This window comes from Terrapene carolina, unplaced genomic scaffold, assembly GCF_002925995.2.
Source record: "Terrapene carolina triunguis isolate 2854851 unplaced genomic scaffold, T_m_triunguis-2.0 Scaffold69, whole genome shotgun sequence".
Taxonomy (NCBI): domain Eukaryota; kingdom Metazoa; phylum Chordata; order Testudines; family Emydidae; genus Terrapene; species Terrapene triunguis.
In genome coordinates, this window is record NW_020664420.1 from 27,465,723 (window position 1) to 27,484,867 (window position 19,145).

At 43.9% G+C, this 19,145-nt stretch overlaps 1 protein-coding gene across 1 annotated transcript in view; it reads left to right on the forward strand.

Annotated features, from left to right (window-relative positions):
- The window catches only part of DDX4 (DEAD-box helicase 4), a 92,322-nt gene that overhangs the window by 24,901 nt on the left and 48,276 nt on the right, over positions 1-19,145 (forward strand). Inside the window, exons 6-8 of the mRNA XM_026649248.2 lie at positions 686-730; positions 12,534-12,629; positions 12,982-13,059. Of these exons, the coding sequence (XP_026505033.1) occupies positions 686-730; positions 12,534-12,629; positions 12,982-13,059 (219 nt within the window). The remainder of the gene's footprint in view (positions 1-685; positions 731-12,533; positions 12,630-12,981; positions 13,060-19,145) is intronic.

Here is a 19,145-nt window from a genome sequence, read left to right on the forward strand (position 1 = left end):
TTCCATTTCAAATTAAGGGAAAAAACTAACATGGGAAAACGTAAATTTTTTTATGTACTTGGCAAGTCTTATTTTGACCATAAGCATGTATTCTACAATGGTTTAACCCAGAGGGTTAAACATTGTCAAAGTGGGTGATTATTTTAAATTAAATTATTAATAGGAAGAAGGAATCCAGCATATTCCTCAGTGCTTAAAGGCAACATATAATTGTTCGCTTACTAAGACAGCTATAAAAGAGAGTCTCTTAGTGAAATCATTCTAATTATATTATTCTGGTTGACTGTAGTGGTAGAATGGTTTCTTCAGGCCTAATTTCCAGTCCATTCCATCTACTCTGCAAACTTGTAACACACACAATTAAATTAAACGGTCAGGTTTTTGCAGGAACGCTTGTGTAAATGCTGCTTGCATCCTCTCCCAGTGTTTCCTGATAGTGGGATCTTAATGCAGCAAGGCTGTAGGAAGTTGGTTGCTATGCTGTGGCAAGTGATTTGTGTGTTGTAAATAACGTACTATTTGTTTTGTCTGATACAATTACGCTAGCTGTTAATGTGTACCTTTCAACCCAGTTTAATACTTTGAAGGCTAAGATCCAAAATCCTTAGTGGTGTGTACAATTAAGCACAGCACAGAGACCTGACAAGTTTGTTTAAATTTTAATTTTAATGCATTTATCTTGAAGAATCTACTGAAGATGGCCAATCAAGAGCGCTTTCAAGGAGAGGAGGTAAGACCACAAAGATGAAGTGACACTGATAGAACAAACAGAGCTGCTATCTCCAAGGGAGTCTAACGTTCTTTGAGTGATTGTCCATATAAATTCTACTGTTGGTGCCCATGTTCCCATGTGCTAGAGATTTCAGCCTTTTCACTCTTGGAGTCTGAGGCCATGCATGGGCTCCGAAAACCTCCTACTGAGGGCATGTAGAGCAGACTGGGCCCAGCCGTCCCTCGTTCCTTCTCACTACCCAGGGCTGTGAGATGGAACTCTAGTGTCTATGTCACAACACACTTTTTTTTTCTAATCTTAGTGTAGATATGTAGATAGATGTGACTATAATAGTGTGGTTAGGTTTAATATAGTTAGGATAGCTTATGAGTTGGTAAATATTTTTTATAGTTCAGCTCTTTTTTGGTTTGGTTTTGACAAGAAGATTTTGTTTTTCCTGGGGATTTAGCCCTGTCTGATTCTAAGGGCTGGTCCACACTAACCCCCCAGTTCGAACTAAGATATGCAACTTCAGCTACGTGAATAACTTAGTATTCTTAGTTCGAAGTATCTTAGTTCGAACTACAAGGTACTTACCGCGGGTCCACACGCAGCAGGCAGGCAGGCTCCCCCATCGACTCCGCGTACTCCTCTCGCGGAGCAGGAGTACCGGTGTCAACGGCGAGCACTTCGGGATCGATTTATCGCGTCTAGACAAGACGCGATAAATCGATCCCAGAAGATCGATTGCTTACCGCCGAACCGGAGGTAAGTATAGACGTACCCTAAATCCCTGGGATTTAAAACTGTTCCTCCTAACGGTGGCTATCCCTTTTAATGATGGGATAGGGCAGTAGTTTTCAACCCAGGGTACATGCAGAGGTCTTCCAGGGGGTACATGAACTCATCTAAGATATCTGCCTAATTTTACAATAAGCTACATAAAAATCACTAGCAAAGTCAGTACAAACTAAAATTTCATACAGTGACTTGTTTATACTACTCTACATACTGTACACTGAAATGTAAGTACGATATTTATATTTCAATTTCTTTATTTTATAATGATATGGTAAAAATCAGAAAGTAAGCAATTTTTTAGTAATGGTGTGCTGTGACACTTGTATTTTTATATCTGATTATGTAAGCAAGTAGCTCTTAAGTGAGGTGAAACGTGGTGTATGCAAAACAAATCAGACTCCTGAAAAAGGGGTACAGTAGTTTGGAAAGGTTGAGAACTACTGGGATAGAGAACCAAAACAGTTTGATTTGTTAGGAGTTAATCATTAGCCAGCCTATAATTTAGGATCACTAACTACCAAGTGTTTTTAGCTCATATAATCATATCCTGCTATTCTAATTTCCTGGATTTTGTTGACAAACTACTGCAAGAGGCATGGCGGAATTTAAATTTTTGATTTGAGGGACTGTGGATAACCAGGACATTCCTTCAGCAAGCTCTGGATGCCTCTGACACCACATTCCATTCCATGAAAATTTCAATTGTTTGGAGCCGGGATGCTCTACTTATATCTTCCAGCATCACAAGGGAGATACAGTCAGTGGTGGAACATTTCACTGCGAAGAAAGATGAGGCTCTTCACTTGTTCAAGGACTCCTGGGCTGCACTTTATTGTCTTGGAATATATACACTAACTCCTAGAAGGAAGCAGGGAAAGCTGCCCTGCACCACATAGTAAAAGATACTGGGTAATAGCCTCTATCAGGTCCACTGACCCTCTATGGAAGGAGATTGTGCTTTCAAAAGAAGAGTCCTTTGGCCTCAACATCCACATCCCGTCCTGCCACCACTTTGAAGCAATCACTTTGACGGATTGGTCTAGAGGCACTCTACAACAGTGGTCACCAACTGGTCGATCATAGAGAATCTCCCAGTGGATCGCGATCTCCGGTGGCACAGCAGGGCTGCCACTAGCCACTGCCACTGCCCCAGTCCCACACCGCTCCCAGAAGTGGCCCATGCGGCCCCGGCGGCAGGGGTCTCCCTCTGCGCACTGCTCCTGCCTGCAAACACTGCCCCCACCGCTCCCATTGGCCAGGAACGGGGAGCTGTGGCCTGTGGGGGCGGTGCTTGCAGAGAGGGACAGTGTGCAGAGCCACCTGCCCCCCTCTCTGGGACCGCAGGGGTGCGTTGGCCCCGTCCAGCAGTGGCGTGGGGCTTTAGTGGCAGCACCTCTTCGCTGCGGACCAGGAGCCACCCAAGATAAGTGCCACCCCGTGGGAGGCTGCACCCCAACCCCCTCCTTCATCCCAACACTCTGCCCCAGCCTGGAACCCCCTCCTGCACCCAAACTCCCTCCCAGAGCTTGCACCCCTCATCCCCTGCTGCACCTTAACTCCTTGGCCCCAGCCCAGAGACTGCACCCCCTCCTGAAGCCCAACCCTCTACCCCAGCCCGCTGAAAGTGAGTTGAGGGTGGTGGAGAGCGGGCGATGGAGAGCAGGGGAGATGGAGTGAGCAGGGCAGGGCCTTGGGGAAGGGGTGGGGTAGATCCTGGGTTGCCCTTACATTCAAAAAGTGATCTTGGGCATAAAAAGTTGGAGACGACTGCTCTACAACGATGCAGATGGATCTTTAATCTTCATCCACTCTCTATTTGGAGGCAGCCTTTCAGCATGGTAGCATCAGATGTCTGGGTTATAGAAACAATAATATACCTCCTACAATTCCAGCCCTATCACCCACTCCCTTCTCTGTCTCTATTCAGAGACTCCCTTTCAAAGAGACTATTTCAGCAGGAAGTGGAATTGCTTTTCTGTGGCAGTAGTAAAGGAAGTACTGCTTCAATACAGAGGGAAGGGGTTTTATTCCAGTTTTCTAATCCTCAAGAAAAAAGGATGCTGCCCTGTCTTGGAGCTGAGGGCATTTAATGCCTTCATTTGTTGCATCAGGTTCAGAGTGGTAACTCTAGCCTTCATAATTCCTTCATTAGAGCCACAGGACTGGTTTGCGGCTCTTGACCTGCATGTTTGCTTTCATATCACCATACACCCCGTACATAAAGTACTTAAGGTTTCAAGAAGGATAAAACCACTATCAGTTTAGGGTCTGATTCTTGAGTTTGTCTGCATTCACAAGGGTTTTCAACAAATGCCTAGTAGTGGTGGTGGCTCGCCTCCGAAAACAAGGCATAGTGTTCCTGTATCTTGATAACTAGCTGATCCAAGGAAAATCATCACAACCCAGCTACAAATCCACTTAATGGGCAAGTCCATGAGGCTGGCATTGAACCCCAGTCACAAGAGGGCACTTCCCCCTGCCCCCCACGAAAAAACCCCAAAACCATGATCTTTGTTCTGAAGAGTGTAGGTGCTGACTCAAAGTGCTTCATCTTCAGTCCCGTTTCCAAGATCAACCAAATCTGATAAGACACTCTCAGAAATTGAATAGTTCACAAGGAGTCCCAGGAGTAGATTCCAAACAAAGAGCTTAAAGAAGAGCTTTACCCTCTTTCTCCAATTCTGAGACTTCATGATCTTATGTGGTTATACTGAAGCTTGAGCTCATGAATGTGTGGAATCCTTGGCACAAGCAGACTATACTTGGATTAGTTGTTGAGAGTGCCACTGCTGAAAGCTGCTTTATCTAAGAACTTGGCTCCTTCAACCTTCTGCTCTTCAATATCAGCTCTGACGAAGGCTGTTCGGAGGCCAAAGGCTATTTTGATGCCACTGCTTCCACTGCCACAGACTTCAGCATCTATACTGGCCTGGGGGACACCATGGCATCATCTCTACCTCAGTGCCATGGAGCTCCATTGACATTTATGGCACCGATGGACCTTGGTGTGCTGCCGGAGCTGGAATCTCCATTGATGCCAGAACTACCTTCGTAGGCTACACAGCTTGTGACCCAGAGTGCCTTGATGGTGCTGCCATCAGTGCCCGTGTCTATGGGACCTACTTAGAGTGGATATGTTCCTTCTTGTCGGCTTCCTTTCTGGTGTCAGACAATAGGCAGGGAATGGAAAATTCCCGTATGTATTCTTCTAGTAGTTCTCTTTCACCTTTATTTGGTTTTGAATAAGGGATCGAAGTACTCATTGAGACAAATACTCTTGCGCACCAGGTAGCACCTGGACATGGGCCGTAGTTTAACACCATATCCACCAGGCCCTTATCCATCTGTCAATGTGCCATATTGGGGGGCCTTGATCTTTCCCTGGCAGAAAGGGTAACAAAAGGCTGGTCTGGATAGTTCTAATACTCTTCCTAAGGCCCTGGCTATGCAGTCTGCCTCTGAACTTCCACCTGCTCAGCCTTATTCCCAGGGTTAGGATGTACCAAATACAGGTTCTTCCTTGGTGGATCTGTTGGGAACCACTATGATTTCCTTTTCATTCCCAGTATGCCTCAGTGGGATGACTTTCAGGGTTTTCAGGACTCAGTCTGATTCCTTACAAATTCCAGTGGAGGAGATCCAGGAACCTATGCATAAACTAATGGATATTCAGCAATCTGTTTTTTTCAGGGAAGGATCTCACTTCTGATGAATGAGGCCATTATGGACCCTGCAAAAGTGATCTGGCTGACACCATCTATAGTGCCCCTGCTGCCTACAAAGCAGACAAAATATCAAATGGTGATCAGGACGGGGAGCGGTAGTGGCTGCGGCGGGACACGGATGATTCTGTCTCTGAGGAGTATTCTGTACCTGACCACAGGGGAGCGGAGCCGGACGGTGCCGGGGAGCGGTACCGGGGAGACTGACACTGAGATCGGCACCGCAACATCATGGGCTTCCCCTGATGATGAATCGATGGTGGTGCCACCATGGGTGCCACCCTCGGTGCGGAGACAGGTGTCGTAATCGTCCACGGTGCTGGGCATTACACCGCAGTCGGTGCCGTCGCTGGCGCCACTGGCAGTGCCTGAGTTTGCGAAGTCAGGCCCCACACCTGCAGGGCCAGGTACTGCGCTGTCATGGCAATGAGGTCTCGAGCCGCCTCTTTTGTCCAGAGTGGAGGGGAGATCAAGCTCTTCCTCCAAATCGTCCCAAGTAGGAGAGTCCATTCTCGCTGGACTCAACGGCTTTGCAACTGGAGCCGGAGTCAATGGCGCCGGTTCTTGGGGACCAGGTCGAGGGTGTCATGGACAGGTCACCTGCTGTACGCGTTCCTGCCATTCACGCTCATACAGAGTGCTCCTCAAGACTTGTCAGGACAGGGCTTTTTTGATCCTCATAGCACCAGCGTGGCCTCACCAGCACTTGTTCACCATGTTACTGAACCTCTCAGTGGACAGACCAGTAGCGCTCCCTCTCTGTCTGACCCTAATCACACAGGACCACAGCCGTCTACAGCACCCCAACCTCGAGTTCCTCCACCTCATGGCGTGGAATCTCCATGGCTATACCTTCTTGAGCTTCAATGCTCACATTCAGTGAGGGAGGTCCTGTTAGGAAGCAAGTAACCCTCCACTCGAGCCACGTACCTGGATAAGTGGAAGCGTTTTACCATTTGATCTCGACAAAGGGGAACTGAGCCATAATCAGCCCCAGTTCCCCTTATTTTGGACTATCTCTTTTATATCTCAAGCACCAATGGTTAGCAAGATCATCCCTGAGGCTACACCTTGTGGCCGTTTCGGCTTTTCACCCGGGAACGGCGGGGGGCATCAGTTTTCGGTAATCCCATGGTGAGCAGGTTTCTTAAGGGCCTGGACAGACTTTATCCTCCATTTCGTCAGCCCATTCCCCTCTGGGACCTCAACCTGATCCTGTCCTCACTCATGGGGCCCCACTTTGAGCCCATGGCTACCTGTCCTCTGTCCTACCTTTCCTGGAAGGTGGCTTTTCTGGTGGCTATAACCTCCGCTAGAAGGGTATCTGAACTCAGAGTACTGACCTCCGAACTGCCTTATACGGTATTTTATAAAGACAAGGTGCAGCTATGCCCCCATCCTGCATTCCTGCCTAAAGTTGTCTCCCAGTTTCATGTGAACCAGGATATATTTTTACCTGTGTTCTTTCCTAAACCCCATGCCACTAACAGGGAGCGCATGTTCCATTCTTGGATGTTACACATGCCTTAGCATTTTACATTGAACGCACAAAGCCGTTTCCTAAGTCACCGCAGCTCTTTATTGCTATCGCTGAAAGAATGAGGGGGCTCTCGATCTCATCACAGCACATCTCGTCATGGATCACGTCTTGCATCAGGACTTGCTATGACCTGGCTAAAGTTCCAGCCCCTCTGCTTAAGGCACACTCTACCAGAGCGCAGGTGGCGTCCGCAGCATTCCTGGCGCAGGTCCCTATCCAGGACATTTGCAAGGCGGCAATCTGGTCTTCAGTTTTCACCTTCACTTCCCACTACGCCATTATCCAGCAGGTGAGGGATGATGCTGGGTTTGGTAGAGCTGTCCTGCACTTGGCAATTAGGTGAACTCCGACCCCTCCCCCTGGGTAACTGCTTGGAAGTCACCTATTGGAATGCACATGAGCAATCACTCGAAGAAGAAAAAACTGTTACTTACCGCTCATAACTGTTGTTCTTAGAGATGTGTTGCTCATGTCCATTCCAAATCCCTCCCGCCTCCCCACTGTCGGAGTACTCCGGCAAGAAGGAACTGAGCAGGTGGCGGGCCGGCAGGGACATATATACACCGCCATAAAGATGCCACTCTAGGCGTCTCCACAGCCGACCCGACGAGTACTGCTAGGGAAAAGCTTTCCAGCAGTCGTGCATGTGGTGCTTTCACACACCTATTGGAATGGACATGAGCAGCACATCTCGAAGAACAACAGTCCCATTGTTTGTGGGATTGTTTATCTGCTTGGTAGATACGTTAATAAAGGGACTTCTGATAAATTGCAGTTTCTCATGTACTTCTAGGGTGTCTCATTTTAATGATATTGATGATGATACTCCTGATGCTGTAGCCTTCAGGAAACCAAACCTTTATTGACCACTGTGGTCTAAGATTGATTAATCAGTATATCAACCCATCATACACATCAGAACAAAAGACTGTGATCCTAAAAGATGGTTTATTTGGCCACTAGTTTGCAATGCTGTATTAAAAATTACCAGGCCTGATGGGCAAGTATGACTTCCTGGATTGAATTGAAAAATTCATGTGTTTTTATGAACAAGTTACTAGCAGATGCAAAGGGAAGAGTTTTGGTACTGTGGTCAACAAGGCCATCTAATTGCCAAGACCAGCTTCTCAGCTGCGCTGGATGTATTGCATACAGTACCTTACTCGGTGACTAGAGGTGTAGTTGGGAAGAGGGTTTGTGGCTGCAAGGATAGGGCTTAACCTGCAGGTGCAATTTACAGTGGAGGACTTGCCCTTTGAAGGATCAGTGTTGTTCAGCTCCAAAACTGATGAAACCCTTCACACACTGAAGCACTCCAAGGCAACTTAGATCCCTCAGGGTCTTCACATTAGTCCCTAAAAGAAAGCACATCAGACCACAATTATACATCTCATAAAGATCAGCTCTATCTTCTTCCTGTCACCAAAGACTGGCTGATCCTTTCAGAAACAGGCAGCTCTCCAGTTTCCAGAGGACACGGACAACCTTTGCAGCTCACTCATTGCAGTCTCCATCCCAGCAAAACATAATATAGAACCCACAATGTTCTATATCTACATTTGTTTTGATGGGACTGTCAGAAGGTTCAAACTTACTCCCATTGATCCAGAACCACTGAGTTTCTTTTGGGGACCATCTAGCCCTTCTCAGGCACACATGTTCCTGCGTCGCCTCAGACCAGTGAGTTATGGATACGATTACAACAGAATACTCTGTCCAGGTTCACGTTGTGCCTACTCCCAACCCTCTTTCCCAATCTCTCTTCAAGGATCTGTTTTATGAGGATCTGCTACATCAAGAGGTCCTCTAGCTTCTTTTAGAGTGAAAGAAAGGGTCCTACGTCAATACCTAAGGAGGGGATTCTACAGCAAATACTTTGTCATCCCCAAAAAGAAAAGAGGCTGACAGTCCATCTTGGACGTGACGCTTAACATGTTCATAGATTGAAAATGAAGTTCAGGATGATTATGCTTGCTTTGATAATTATCTCCCTTGATCCGGGGACTGACTTGCATCTCTTGACCTCCAAAATGCATGCTTCCATATATCTATTCCATCATACAGGAAGTACCTAAGGGTTGGTGGCAGGTTATGAACATTTTCAGTATTGAGTTGCATTTGGACTATTGACTGCATTGAGGGCATTCACCAAGGTGTTAGCAGTTACAGTGCATCTGGTCTTGAAAGTCAGCATGCAGAAGTCCAACCTAACTACTGCTCAAATATTCCAGGGTTGGATTTCAACAAGTCCACAGCCTTTCTGCCTGCGGACGGGTTCGAGAACCTGATCATAAGAACATAAGAAAGGCCGTACCGGGTCAGACCAAAGGTCCATCTAGCCCAGTATCCTGTCTACCGACAGTGGCCAATGCCATGTGCCCCAGAGGGAGTGAACCTAACAGGCAATGATCAAGCGATCTCTCTCCTGCCATCCATCTCCCCTCTGACAGACAGAGGCTAGGGACACCATTCCTTACCCGTCCTGGCTAATAGCCATTAATGGACTTAACCTCCATGAATTTATCTAGTTCTCTTTTAAACCCTGTTATAGTCCTAGCCTTCACAACCTCCTCAGGTAAGGAGTTCCACAAGTTGACTGTGCGCTGCATGAAGAAGAACTTCCTTTTATTTGTTTTAAACCTGCTGCCTATTAATTTCATTTGAATTTGTTCTTGTATTATGGGAATAAGTAAATAACTTTTCCTTATCCACTTTCTCCACATCACTCATGATTTTATATACCTCTATCATATCCCCCCTTAGTCTCCTCTTTTCCAAGCTGAAGAGTCCTAGCCTCTTTAGTCTCTCTCCTCATATGGGACCCGTTCCAAACCCTTAATCATTTTAGTTGCCCTTTTCTGAACCTTTTCTAGTGCCAGTATATCTTTTTTGAGATGAGGAGACCACATCTGTACGCAGTATTCGAGATGAGGGCGTACCATCGATTTATATAAGGGCAATAATATATTCTCAGTCTTATTCTCTATCCCCTTTTTAATGATTCCTAACATCCTGTTTGCTTTTTTGACCGCCTCTGCACACTGTGTGGACATCTTCAGAGAACTATCCACGATGACTCCAAGATCTTTTTCCTGAGTTGTTGTAGCTAAATTAGCCCCCATCATATTGTATGTATAGTTGGGGTTATTTTTTCCAATGTGTATTACTTTACATTTATCCACATTAAATTTCATTTGCCATTTTGTTGCCCAATCACTTAGTTTTGTGAGATCTTTTTGAAGTTCATCACAGTCTACTTTGGTCTTAACTATCTTGAGCAGTTTAGTATCATCTGCAAACTTTGCCACCTCACTGTTTACCCCTTTCTCCAGGTCATTTATGAATAAGTTGAATAGGATCGGTCCGAGGACTGACCCTTGGGGAACATCACTAGTTACCCCTCTCCATTCTGAGAATTTACCATTAATTCCTACCCTTTGTTCCCTGTCTTTTAACCAGTTCTCAATCCATGAAAGGACCTTCCCTTTTATCCCATGACAACTTAATTTACATAAGAGCCTTTGGTGAGGGACCTTGTCAAAGGCTTTCTGGAAATCTAAGTACACTATGTCCACTGGATCCCCCTTGTCCACATGTTTGTTGACCCCTTCAAAGAATTCTAATAGATTAGTAAGACACGATTTCCCTTTACAGAAACCATGTTGACTATTGCTCAACAGTTTGTTTTTCTGTGTGTCGGACAATTTTATTCTTAACTATTGTTTCGACTAATTTGCCTGGTACAGACGTTAGACTTACCGGTCTGTAATTGCCGGGATCACCTCTAGAGCCCTTTTTAAATATTGGCGTTACATTAGCTAACTTCTAGTCATTGGGTACAGAAGCTGATTTAAAGGACAGGTTACAAACCTTAGTTAACAGTTCCGCAACTTCACATTTGAGTTCTTTCAGAACTCTTGGGTGAATGCCATCTGGTCCCAGTGACTTGTCAATGTTAAGTTTATCAATGATCATCTTAGCACAGTTGGAATCTAACCCAGAGACCACAGTGAGGATTTCTCACCTACTTAAGCACATGGCTTTGTGCCCTTCGTTGTGCTATATGCTAGACTATGCCTTTGGATGCATGTAGGTCTGGCTGAGGTCAGTGTATGCCCCCACCAAGCATCATGTAGATGTGTCCCTCTCTGTTCTCCAATAACAGTTCTCCCTGAAATGGTAGAAAGACCCCAAAAAGTCTGCAAAGAGGAGTCTCCTTTGCACCTCTCCCTCCCATCCAAGAATCTAGTGATCATGCCTTGCTCTTGGGGTGGGGAATTAAGAAAGGTCTGCAAGTGCAGGGCCTTCGAACTGCATGAGAGACACAGATGCATATCAATCTGTGGGAACTCAGAGCAGTGCGCAAAGCTTTTGAGTTTTCCATCACTTGTTCTATACTGATAACAATGGACAATATGCATACCATGGTCTATGCCAACCTGCAGCACTGGGTGAGATCTTCCCCCTAAGTTAAGAAGCAATCAGACTATGGAGCTAGTGCATCAGATCCCAAATCTCCCTTTTGATGGTATGCATACTGGCCTGCAGGACAGTGTAGCAGACCTTCTTTTCCAGTCACAGGTGTGAGATCAGACTCCATTCTCCAGCACATCTCCTTTGAGTGGGCTACTCTTGAGTGGACCAGTTCACAGTACAAAACAAGTGTCAGGCTTTTGGCTTGAGGGAGAGGTCTGAGTTCAGAATTCCTGTCTGATGCTTTCTTAATCATGTGATCATCTCTGATGTATGCTTACTCACTAGTCCCACTGATTTCTAGAGTGCTCTTCAAGATTATACAGGACTCTGCCAAGCTGATATTGATCGCTTCTGCGTGGTCCAGACAGTTTGATTCCCAGATGTTGTGAACCTCTTGGTTTCCCAGCCAAAGACCTTGCCTGTGTTCTTATATGTACTGTGTCAGAGTGAAGGGATCTCAAATTCCTTCCTCTTACAGCTCATCTGCTGCAGCTGTGCTCTTCACCTGTCTGGAATTTTCTAGTGAACAGCAGAAAGGACTACTAGACACACTTAACCTTGCAAAGTGGAGCAAGGTTTTCTTGGTGGTGTCATCCAAAACCCTAACTTGATAAGAAGTTCTGGTACCAGAAATCTGAAATTATCTGCTGTACTGTATTCCATATTCTTAGCCGTTTTTTCACAAGTAAAATCAAATAAAAGTACAAGTACCCAGGATTAGACAGTTAATAAACTGAGAATACTTCATTACATTATTGGTGCATTGAGACAAGTGATTCATTAGAAGTGTCATGTACTGTGATGGAGATAGGTATAGTATCCTGATCTGACTCAGTCTTCTGGTTTAACCATTGGAGAATCTGTACCAAAGTGGAAGACTGGAGGGTAGGGAGTTGTGTATCTTAATCCACAAATGTAGAAGTGCAGTGTGGAAGAATACTCCAAGGCCTTAATTCCTTCCACTTGTATATCTGTCACTGTGTAGTACCAAGAAAGAATACCAACAGAAAGGGTAGCTTTTCACTTTTGTTGTCTTGCGAACTGTAATAATTGCTTCAGAATAGCTTTTATATAAATTTGCTTGAATGTAAAGAGTAGCATACTGAAAAGGACCTTATTCTTTGAGACTGGGGGAAGTCACTTCAAATCACTGCACCTAAGGTTTCCCACTTGTAATTTTGGGATCATATTTATTCTCCTTTCTAAAAAGTGCTTTGAAGTCTGCGGATGCAAAATAATAGTGTAAACTAAGGTGCTAAATTGCTGTTATTCTGTATTGTAGGTTTTCAGGACGGAAGCTATTCAGAAAGTCTTGGCACACGAAGAGGTGTTGCAGGGGGTTTCAGAGGTGGCCGTGTAGGATTTGCACAAAGTCAAAGTAAGTTGTATGGCATTCAGCTTTTCGTATTCATCATGGAGCAAAAATTCAATTCAATTACTACTTGAGTAGACAGAGGGCTTTCCCAGAAGATTTTAGGAATAAATGAAGGTACAAGTTATGAAATGGTCTTTGTGCTTCAGAAATATATGGAAACTTAAAATGTACATGAACAGGTTCACTTCTGATATTGCAGAGTGGGAGTTTTTTAGGAATAATATAGTTTTATAAATGATAACCTGATGGGATTGCCACTTTTTTTTTTTTTTTTTTTGTTCATTGTGTTGAAATTGCTAATTCAGGCTTGAACACTTACGCTTTGTATAATTACTTTGGGTATGAATTACTACAGATAATGAAAATGAGCAACGAGGACAGCAGTCTGGTAGCGTCTTTATCTCTAGGAGAGGAGGGTTTGGAGGTCCTACAGGTAAGATTATACTTTCTGTAAAGTATTTAAATCTTTTTTTGTGATTTATTTGGAGCTGCTTGCTCCTCGACTCATTCTTCACTAACCCTAAGCATTCTTTAGCCTACAGTTGTATTAACTTAGTTTATCTCTACACTCAAACACAGAAGAAACCTAACAGACATAGGAGGGGCCTGGAAAGCTTTTAGTCTTGCCTCTTTTTAAAGAGAAAAGCAGGGTGTCTGCAACTGGGGTATCACATGCAGAATCCAGGTTATAGAATTATTTTGTTGCTACTGACATTGGATATGTTTACGCAACTACATGTATACTCCCAGCCCTGCTGGTTTCTATTTACTAGAATACATGAATCACTCATTGGAATGATGATGTCCTCTACCCCCAAAAAAGCAGGCTGGATTCCTTTAACTACTCAACACTTTCTAAGGATTGAAACACCACCTTCCTGATCACTGGTTTAGAATTAGTACTTTAAATTTATGGGTCCTCCGAGAATCAGTGTTTCAGGTCTTTACATTGTAGGTGGCAACTAGCTTAGTCAGTTTTTCAGAATGTTTGTTCAGCAGGGTATAGCAATTGGTTATGGTGGTGGTGGATATCTGAGCTGGTGGTCTGATTCTTTATTATCAGACAATAGAACTATTACTAGCATGGCTGTTGAGCAGGGCTGTCAAACGATTAAAAAAATTGTGAGATTAAAAAAAATCACGATTAATCGCACCGTTAATAATAGAATACTATTTATTTAAATATTTTTGGGTGTTTTCTACATTTTCAAATACCGTATATACTCAATCATAAGCTGGTTCGTTTATAAGCCGACCCCGCCAAGGTGGATAAGTAAAAATGGAAAATTTTTATAACCTGTTCATAAGCCGACCCTATAATTCAGGGGTCAGCAAACTTTGGCTCCCGGGCCATCAGGATAAGCCGCTGGTGGGCCGAGATGGTTTGTTTACCTCAAGCGTCCGCAGGCACAGAGGTAAACCTAAGTAAACAAAGTGTCCTGGCATGCCAGCTGCTTACCCTGACGGGCCGGGACAGCAACTGGTGGGGAAATTTTTTGGCGGGGGAGAAGCTGGGAGTCAGGGGAGGAACCCTGTGACCATCCACACATGACCCCACCCCTAACCCGGGACCCCCACACTCTCCCCATCCCATCCCTTCCCACCTTATCTGGGGAGGGCCAGGGGAGGATGTCTCTGACCTGGCTGGAGCTGCTCCGGCGGGCCGGACTGAGCGGCGCGGCTGCAGCCCCAGAGCTGCAGCTGCTTCGCAGGCTGGGGGGAGAGCAGTGTGGCCAGAAGCGGAGAGACTCTGGCTTCGCCTCTTCCCATTTGTCTCTGCTGGCTGTGCTGCCTCTCCTTGCTCCCTTTTGTTGGAGGAAGGGGCTGTGTCCCATCTCTCCCTCTCTATACCCGTTCATAAGCCGACCCCCTTCTCTGGTGCTTCCCTTTTTTACTAAAAAAATTCGGCTTATGAACGAGTATATACGGTATATTGATTTAAATTGCAACACAGAATACAAAGTGTACAGTGGTCACTTGTTATATTATTTTGTATTACAAATATTTGCACTGTAACAAGATAAAAAGTCAAAGCATGAAGCGGCATACGAATGTGTAGCATATCTGGCATGTAAATACCTTGGAATGCCGGCTACAAAAGTGTCATGTGAACTCCTGTTCTCGCTTTCAGATGACATTATAAATAAGAAGTCAGCATTATCTCCCATAAATGTAAACAAACTTGTTTGTCTTAGCAGTTGGCTGAAGAATAAGTGGGACTGAGTGGACTTGCAGGCTCTAAAGTTTTACATTGTTTTATTTTTGAGTACAGTTATGTAACAAAAAAATATACATTTGTAAGTTGCACTTTCATGAGAGAGATTGCACTACAGTACTTACATGAGGTGAATTGAAAAACACTGTTTCTTTTGTTTATCTTCCTTATAGTGCAGATATTTGTAATAAAAAAATATAAAGTGAGCACTGTATGCTTTGTATTCTGTGTTGTAATATAAATCAATATATTTGAAAAGTAGAAAAACCTCCAAAAATGTGTAATAAATTTCAGTTGGTATTCTATTATTGTTTAACAGTGTGATTAAAATTGCGATTAATTGCGATTAATTTTTTAATCAAGTTAATTTGTTTTGAGTTATTTGCTTGAGTTAACTGTAATTAATTGGCAGCCCTAGTCTTTAGCTGAGGGCTGAACTTCACAGGTTTGATGTCTGGGGCCTACAAACTTGGTTTTTTTTTTTTTTCCCCCCCTAGTCCCTACATTCTTTTTCTGAAAGGTTTTCTCCCCCACTCCCATCTTCAATTAGCTATTTTTGGTAATTTTCCTATGTTCGTGTTGATTCTCCAGGAAGTGTTGTATATCCCTGTGTCTTTGTACATTCCTGTTACCGAATTTGAAGCCTCAGGTGTGAGATTTGAAAGCTGATTGGTAGGCTAATTGTTTAAAACCTGTAGACAAACTTGACGGGAACAAAACCAAGGGCCTTGTAGATGAGCAGGTCAGCAACGAAACAGGAAGACTGGTTTGTCCTGCTGAAATAGGTTTCAAGTCCCCATTTGATAAGTTACTTTCAAGATTCAGCTTTATAACCTGAACGATTGCGTATCCTTGTATGATTGGTTCTTGCGAGCCCAAACGAACAAACTGTCATTTTTCATTTTCATTTACAGAATGAAAAATGCACTGCTTGAAGGTTTTGCATATCCAGTGGCTTAGTATATTGTTCATAGGGTCATAGTATCAATGCATGTCTTGATAAACAAAGATCTGAAAATATTAGGAAATGGCAAGAAATACTTTAAAATTTTGACTGTGTCGAGCAATATTTTGTCCTTCCACAGCCACTGTGGAGTGCTAGAGAGCAACAATTGTGTTTACTTGAGCATCCTTAAGCTACTTGCCAGACCTAATACAACTTTTGCCCATCATATCAGTGACGCCAAGAGAATCAAGTACTTGAGCAAGACAATTACTGATGAACTAAGTCTCTTAACATCAGATACTAGGAGACACATACTTATTAGTTGCAAAGAAGTTAAGTTTTCTTTTTACTGTCATTGCAGATACAACGATGGATATTAGCCATGTTGATCAAATAGCCATTTTGCTTAACTTTGTTAATATTGATTGAATCAAAGGAAAAGTGGATATAAAAGAGCATTTTGTAAGCTTTATAGCAGTAAGTGAGGCAGATGCTGAATCCTTGTTTGATCAGTTAACTAATGTTTTATTCTGCAAGTATGGATTAAACCCCAAATACATGTCTGGCCAGGGATGTGATGGCTAGTGTTATGGCCAGAGCTCATGGGGGATTGCAAGCAAATATGAGAGAATATCTTTCAGGTAAGGGAGATAGTGTATGCACCATATAACCATTGCCCAGACATCAGATTAACCTAGTTTTGATTCATGCTGCTGAAGGTAAAGCCAGTATAGACCTGAAGGTTTTCTTCATAACTTTGCAGGAAATATATAAATATTTCAGATTCTATCAATGGGCAAAAACTAATGAAGTCTAAAAATCGTCTTTATCTTCAAACTCTTACTCAAGAGAGTACAGTTTTGTAAAGAGTAAAGGAACTTGAGGCACTTCAGGCCTCTGAAGAAGTTGACAGGATTGATGCAGCAGATTAAAATGAACAGGCTTCTGAAGAACGAAGACTACCTTTATATCTAAAGTACTCTGCAAGACTAAATGGGCAACTCAAGTGAAAGCCGCTGAGGCAATGATAGTAAATTTTCAGAATATATTTGAATGCTTAGAAGATAAAACTGTCACTCAATGCAGGAGGAGTGAGGGCATACCTTGAGCAAAAAGCAAACTGTCCTTGTTGGATTGGATGTTCTTCCTCAGTCTGTTATGGCATGGGAGCTTAGTTATCAGGACTGCAGTCTCTGGAATCCTTCAGTCAAAGAAAATTTACCTTTTCCAAGTCCTACAGATATTTGAGAACATGGTGAATGATTTCAGCAAACTCAGATCTGAAGGAAATTGTAGAAGAATCTCAGAACAGTGGGAAGCAATGGGTTTTGAAAATGCAGTCTATCCAAGCCACAGGAATAGACATATATGCTGCAAGGATGACAAAATTTTACATGATTCTGTGTTAAGTCAAGCATAACCATCAAAGGAAATGCTTCAAGGTTTTGGCATGATTGGGGAACCAACATTTCAATGTGAGGGATTTCAACAGGTAGCTACACTATTTGGTTCCTCCATCCCTGACGACTTCAAAATACAGCTTTAGAAGAGTCAAAGGAGGAAATTCTTAAACTCATGGGAAAATAGTCACATTTTTCTTTAGACTTGGTTCATGAGTCTTTCAAGATGTCTTACTTTGCAAATGCTGCGGAGGTGTTTAGTTTGTCATTTGGAGTCCAGAGCTACTTGAATTTCAAGAGAACTTGACATGATGATGCTTTTCTGGAAATATTGTGTTGACTCTCACCAATGCATTCAGCACTGTGTCAGACACAGCTGAGTGACCTTGCTCTCCTTGCAACTGAGGGCTGGTCTACACCCAGCCGCTAGTTCGGCGGCTGGGGATCGAAGTTCTGGGTTCGACTTATCGCGTCTGGTCTGGACGCGATAAGTCGAACCAGGAAGTGCTCGCCGTCGACTGCGGTACTCCAGCTCGGCGAGAGGAGTACCGCGGAGTCGACGGGGAGCCTGCCTGCCGCGTGTGGACCGCATGTGAACCGTGGTAAGTTCGAACTAAGGTATGTCGACTTCAGCTACGTTATTCACGTAGCTGAAGTTGCGTACCTTAGTTCGACTTGGGGGGTTAGTGTAGACCAGGCCTGAGAAAGATTGGAGCTGAACAGTATCATAGAACAATTTGCCAAGAAAAAGCATCACTGTGGTGCGAGATTCCAATAATTGGAAATACGCAAGCCAACAGAGTTTGGGTGAGTGTTTTGTGTGTGTGTGTGCTCTGAGAGTCGTTAAAACTGGGTTACTCCTCAACCTCCAAGCATGGAGGTTATCCTCTCTTCCTTTTTAAACATCCCTTTAGCTTCTCAATTTACTGCCAACTGAAGCTGTTCAGAGAACTGGAACTGCCTCGCTAACTCCCTGGTGTCTTGCCTCCACTTGAAGCATGCGGTTTCTCTGGCCCTCTCCTTTTTTCCATTACACTTTTAATTTTTATCCCTCTTCATTGTGCCCAACCAATAAGGAGAAGAGTTTTGGAGGACAAAAGCTTGTAAGAAACCTATGTTCTAGGAGAAAACGCAGCAGAGTACCAGTCCTGCCATTAAGGGAGGAGAATATATCATTTTTGTGGTACAGGTATGCTACTTCAGTAAGGCTTAAGCTCAGAGCTTTGAGGAAGTGGTTTCAAACGTGAGTGTTCATGGTCAGCCCTGCTCTCCTCTCTCTACGTATCACCTCTATTTCTGTACATATGATTAAAATAAAAAGGCATTCCTCTGTGTCTTCAAGGGGCAAGTCATAGACTGCAACAGCAACAAAGCTGTAGCTGTTGCAGAAGCAGCAGAGACTTTGCAACTGTGAGGCTGGATAGCCTAGTAAGTTAGAGGAGTTTCTACCACGTCTGAAGTGACTAGTTCATGTTTTCAAGAAGAGGCCTTGGTATACCATGACACACACAACATCAGCATCCTAGGATGGAAACAGGAAGACAAAAGGAAAGAAAAATAAAAACCCATAAATTCCCACACTCCGTTAGGCTACTCCATTCCCGTGCACCCCATCCCCTTTGAACAGAACTTTATTTCAAAGTTTTCAAGCTTTCCACATCAAATTAAAAATCCATAGTGGACAAATTTTTTCAAAATGAACGGTCTTCCCATAGATTTAAGTTCCTTTCTGTTATCCATCTTGTTGCCCTCCTTCGTTTGGTCTAGGTAACAGTTAGTGAAGAACAGCATTGCAAGCCTCACTTCACCAGAAACAATTATTCCTTTTTCTGAGGACATTTTGGGGTTTTCAGTCAAGACTCATCCTAGGGGAAAGAGAGCAGACAAGTTTAGCTGAAACTAGTTCTGTCCAGGCTGACTACGTGCAAGGCTCATTTCTGCATTGAGGCCTGGCCTTT